The 6,139-nt window shown below is 39.3% G+C and overlaps 1 protein-coding gene across 3 annotated transcripts in view; it reads right to left on the bottom strand.

The window, feature by feature from the left end:
- Positions 1–973: 973 nt before the first annotated feature.
- PPARGC1B (PPARG coactivator 1 beta) overlaps positions 974–6,139 on the bottom strand; it is a 97,895-nt gene continuing 92,729 nt past the window's right edge. For all 3 annotated transcript variants that reach the window (XM_040406547.1, XM_040406549.1, XM_040406548.1), the window contains exon 12: positions 974–4,170. In XM_040406547.1, the coding sequence (XP_040262481.1) occupies positions 4,067–4,170 (104 nt within the window). In that variant the 3' untranslated portion in view covers positions 974–4,066. The remainder of the gene's footprint in view (positions 4,171–6,139) is intronic.

Genomic DNA, 6,139 nt, shown 5'->3' with positions numbered 1-6,139 from the left:
ACATGTTCTATAAGTTGCGGAACGGACATACGGATGCAGACAGCACACAGATTTTTAATTTTTTTTGCAAATCTATAGAAATGAATTAGTCTGGGTGCTATCTGAAAAAAAAAAAAAAAAGTGGATCGCACATGGATGCAAAATACGGTCGTGTGCATGAGCCCTAAGGAAATAGTATCTCTGACCAGCCAGAACTACAAATGAATGTTAGCTCAGTTAGATGAACTACCACCATCATAGCCCACATATTAATGGAGCTGACATATTGCTTTTTCTTGAATTGGACAGAAAGGATTTCTTTATGAAGAAGATATTACTGATATTACAATGAATTCAGTTACTTAATGAATGAGATTAGCAAAAAATATATATCCCGAAGAACTATAAAATAATACTCCACCATTTGCCATATACAGCTTCAAGGTGCTTTATGATTTGAATAAGCTAAAACATCATGTTTGTGAAGATGCAACAAAGCTAACTACCTTTGATGTGCTCACATGGTTATGGCTTCCCCAGATGCTATCATACAGGGCGAGATGTTGACAACATTATCCTAAAATAACAGTCCATTATGGATTCTGAGAATAGCATCATAGTCAGAGAACACCTATAATACATTAGGCAAGTCTTTACATACATATGTATGTAGTAGTGTAAGTACTTAACATATACAAAGGTATACAGTCAACTCATCTCGGTGATGGCGGATGCACAGACATGTAAGGCTATAAGCAGCAGTTCAAATAGAAGTACACTTCACTATTCAATGAAAGAAAAAACAATCCAGGCTTTATGAATGGAACACCATTAAATCCTTCATAGACACCGCTGGTGACTGCTTACGCGTTTCAAAGTTATTGAAATGTGTAAGCGGTGACCAATGATGCTTATGATGGATTTTATGGAGTTGTATCAATAAAGTCTGTTTGGTTTTACTTTTATCAGATACTGGAACATACTTTATTTTCTATATTTAAACAAACCAATGTTGTCAATGTATTTTTTTACCTAGCCTATCAGTATTTCATTTGTAGTTCAACTAAAATGTTACCCATTATGTCAGTCCGGACATATATTTAATACTTTGCCCCTTATCATTTGTGATCTTCAATTATCTTGAAGGATTCCCAAATTTCTAGAACTAACATTGCGAAGGTTAATAACATACTTAATGGAAATACTGTTGGGTCCCAATGATCCTTGAAGTGAATGGGGCTGAGCATGATACCAAGCACAGCTGCTATACAATGTAGGGCGCTGTGCTTGGTAAGCTGCGAAAAGGCCTGGAGCTCTGGTGCCTTCTCAAACATCTGATCGGTGGGGGTCCCCCATCGACCAGATACTGATGACCTATGGATCCTGAGGACAGGTCATCAGTAGTAAAATCCTGGAAAACCCCTTTAATTTCCAAAGGATATTATCTGAACACTATGGTGGTTGATGGAGTGGTTGGGCAATTAAGCAGGCTACTGCTTTTCGCAGATAGAAGGCCCAGCAGTGCCACCTCACCCCCAAATCTGATGCTTTCAGAGACAGTTTCTACTCACTGAGTTTGGCATTTAGCCTTCAGTTCTAGAATTTTTCAAGAGAACATAGTTAGCATACTTATTCCCATCTTGACATTTGCAATAAATGTCCAACAGGTGCAGGTCTCAGAGGTGGGACCCACACATATCTCAAGAATGAGACCCCATCTAGCAGATGCCGTTCTCGAGATAGGACCTACACCTATTGGACATTCACGGGATATCTTGTGCATATGTCAAAAATGTCCAGATGGAAATAACGCTTTAGCATCAACCTTTGTTTAAAACATACAAAGTACAAGCCCAACCCAATTCAAAAAAGGACAAGCCATCTGGAAATAAACTGTATAACCTAACTGAACGGACTATAAGCACATCCCATAAATGAAAGAATTTTTATAATACAACAGTCACAAACGATATCCTTGTCACCGTTATCACAGGCCACAAGCTACCATGAAATACATTCATAGGTGTTAAGTGCACACCATGTAATAAACAACGAAAATTGAACATGGTCTATCAATGTAGATACTAGTGGTGGACCCGCTATAAGACTACCTGTGCGTGTATGCTTTGCATAATTGCTGGACAAGAAGCTTGCTAAACAATATCTAAAAAGGCCTCATGGAAATAAATTCTTAATAGTTAAATCCCTCAAAACACCAAGTTATGACTCAATATTCATGAAAGCTTCTGCCATCATGTCCACTGTCAGAATGAGAGCCAGACAAAGTCGGTCAGCAAAAGGAAGCACTACTAGGACATTAGAAGCAGGAGATTCACTGGCCACGCATAAGCTCCAAGGAGTCGCCCACCTGCCACTGCCATTTTTAATCCTTACGCAACTGAATCCCCAATGCAACATGTGCTTTGTGTAAACTGTAGACGTCTATTCAGAGACTATTCCATACACTGTTCTCAAATCTATCAGCACAGCACAAAACGTAACGATTCACCCTAAGGGCAACATCATATTCATATATATTTCTTTATATATAGATATTTATATTGTATCCTACAGTAAACTATATAGCAATCACATGTAAACATCATTGTTGTATGGGAATACTATGACAGAGAAAGGCAGATCTACAATAAGGTGTTTGCCGAAGAGGTATGTTCAATCCTGGGGTTTGCGGGAGCTGCTGGAAACTTTGGCAAAACATAAAAAAATAAGACCGGCGGTATCTACCGGTAACTATATAAGGCTATGTTTCCTAAACTACACATAATGGCTTAATCCTACATTCTAAGCTACCCTGGTAAACATATATAAAGCGGCTTCAGCAGTCCCAGTTCCCAAGTGTAGATGATGCTATTTACAACGCTTCCAAGTCACTAAAAAGAATGGCTTTTATATACTAAGCTAAAATGTTAACCAAGAAACATTGCTGTCTGGGTCAGGATATGGCGGGCATTATTCCAGCTGTATATTGCTGTCAGTCACATCATGATATCGTGAAATCAATGCATACCATAAGGTGTGAAGGAGGCTAATCTCATTGGTAATCTTTGGGAAAGCATGTAACAGGAAACATTATCCACTGAACATATGGTACTTCAGGATACAGGGCACTTACATACAACCCTAGATGGTGAATACTGGATTTATGGGACACCTGAAATGCAAAATTAAATCCTGCCTGCAAGTTAGTCGTTCCGATTTGCTGGACCATATGCCAAGGTGATCAGATCTAGAAACTGTATTTTCTTTATGGGCCTGGTGGACTGATACCTGCTGCACAAACGTTCTCATCTTCAACATCAACTCTGAGAAAGGAATGTGAACGTCAGATCATTTTTTTTTGTGCGAGTTTCCGACTGGATTTGAACTAATATAAAAGGAGAGGTTACAATTCTAGAAAGAAAACTGTGGGAAAGGCAGGAGGAAAAACCAACAAGGACCAGAGGGTCTCCAGACGGTGAGATCCAATATTACTAGAACATGACACATTGACTTGATTTTATCTTCAAGGTCATGTACGTTTTCAACGCCTTCCCCCCCCGGATTGTCCACCTGTACAGTTCGTGCCCAGTTAGGATTCTTAATGTACAAGGATTAAATCGCATCTTTTGCAAACACCTCACTAGAGTGCATAGTTCAAAATGAAGCAAACGACAATATGAAATACAGTACATGTGAACCATAAATACATTAATTTTTTTTTTAAAGAATATATATTTCTTTCTATTAAAAGTAGTTTTGTAATACAGACTATTCACAAAAGACTTTGTGGTGGTTCATTTTACACACTACAGACAAAAATGTTTTGGAGAACACAGCTGCAATCACGAGGGGAGGGCAAAGGATGTTATGTCTACAGATGCACCCGAAAAATGCAAGGATACTCAAATGCGGCAGTGAGACAGCAACACCATGGGAAGATCACATACAGAAGCAGCTTTGTTCAATGTAAACATCAATTCAAAAGGATAAAGTCTTTTTGTATCTGTATTTCACTTTGTTTCGAAAACGTAAACATGTTGGAAGTGCCTTGACTGAGGTATTGAGGTACTCCTCCAAAATAAGGCTGTCATCGATGCAGACTTCTCTGTGCCTCTTGCAGCAAGCTGTCAAAATCCATCGATTCGTACTTGCTCATCATTCCAGCCGACGATGGCTCCACTGCATTTGAATCTGATGATCAAACAAGGAAGAAAAAAGTTACAGCAGTCAAATGTGTAAAATCAATTCCTTTCATGTAAAAAAGGACTTTATTTACGCTGTTCTGAAGCTTACTAAATGTATTTTATTTTTATTTTTTTTCTCCTTGCTACCAGCGAATTGACACATTCTTGTTTAAATCTGAATCTAGACTTGCCTCGAGACAATCTTCTGGGCGCTCCAGCAGAACAATCTCCTGTCCCAATACTTTGTTTCAGTGTTGGTAAAACGAATATCAGATACCAATATATTTATTTTAGTAAATAAAACCAGATACTAATAAATAGGATTTTTTCTATTGTTATTTTCTGATCATAGATTTTTTAAATCTGTTTACGGAACATGATTATGGGGGCGGTCATCTTGCCTGAGCTGTTTTTAACAGCACTTAAATAGCAGCCACATGGACCACTGGAATCTGTAGACAGGTGATGACTTATTGACTTCTATGGGAGAGGTTTTTTTAGGCATGATCTATGACTTGTGCAGTGGTCACTGTGCAGGAAGGAGGTGGATAAGCTGTGACATCACCTGTTGTAAATGGTAGATCGTGTGTTATCTATGCAGTGGTTTTATCTGTGATTGTAATCCTACCAGTGATGACAATGAGATGACTGCTGAAAAGTGATCTCTACAGAAACAGAACAGTAAATGCTTGTCTATTAAAGGGGTTGTCCGGACATTTTCACCCAGGCACCCCCCCTAATATTTAATGCTCCAATGCTCTCCTTTGCCCTGCGCTCAACTTCGCAGGGCAAAGGCATTTTTTGTAGATCCAGTGACATACAGGGCTCTCCATAGGGACTGCTAGGTAGAGGCTTCCGCCCAGTGACTTCACTGGCACTACTGGGCGGGCTTTAGCGCTGCTCTAGCCTATAAAACGGTGGGCGGAAGCCTCCTTCTAGGGAAAGGGAGAGCATTGGAACATGAAATTGTCACCGCCAGTTCTGTGAGAAGGTCTGACAGACATTCTTCTCTACCTCTTGTATGACATTCTTTGTTTTGGTTTCACTTTGTCATCTCCTTTCCTTCTGCCAGGTGTCACTAATTTAGACTAATCGTCTTCCTTTATATTCCCTCCCATACTGCCTCACTTTGCGGTTTATACTACTTCCTGGATGAAGTGTTCACTGCTGGAGGCTGCTGCTGCTGTTTGCTCAGATAAGTCTTTTCCTTTATTGTGTTTCCTTGCTGGCTTGATTCTAGGTGACCCTGACTCCGTCCGTATTAAGTGCAGGGAGCCGGTGGTCGTGTCCCCTCACTATTATAGGGTTTTCAGGTGTCACACAGTCTTAGGTACGTGGGCATGCAATCGTCTACTATTGAGACCCTTGCATGTGCATAGCAGTCAGGGAGAGCTCTTAGGGTTTTAACCACCTCAGCCCCCAGTGCTTAAACACCCTGAAAGACCAGGCCACTTTTTACACTTCTGACCTACACTACTTTCACCATTTATTGCTCGGTCATGCAACTTACCACCCAAATGAATTTTACCTCCTTTTCTTCTCACTAATAGAGCTTTCATTTGGTGGTATTTCATTGCTGCTGACATTTTTACTTTTTTTGTTATTAATCGAAATTTAACGATTTTTTTGCAAAAAAATGACATTTTTCACTTTCAGTTGTAAAATTTTGCAAAAAAATGACATCCATATATAAATTTTGCTCTAAATTTATTGTTCTACATGTCTTTGATAAAAAAAAAATGTTTGGGTAAAAAAAAAATGGTTTGGGTAAAAGTTATAGCGTTTACAAACTATGGTACAAAAATGTGAATTTCCGCTTTTTGAAGCAGCTCTGACTTTCTGAGCACCTGTCATGTTTCCTGAGGTTCTACAATGCCCAGACAGTACAAACACCCCACAAATGACCCCATTTCGGAAAGTACACACCCTAAGGTATTCGCTGATGGGGATAGTGAGTTCATAGAACTTTTTATTTT

The sequence above is a fragment of the Bufo bufo genome, chromosome 1, assembly GCF_905171765.1.
Source record: "Bufo bufo chromosome 1, aBufBuf1.1, whole genome shotgun sequence".
In the NCBI taxonomy this organism is placed as follows: domain Eukaryota; kingdom Metazoa; phylum Chordata; class Amphibia; order Anura; family Bufonidae; genus Bufo; species Bufo bufo.
Note: the sequence above shows the minus strand (reverse complement) of the source record. Positions and strands in the feature narration are given on the sequence as shown.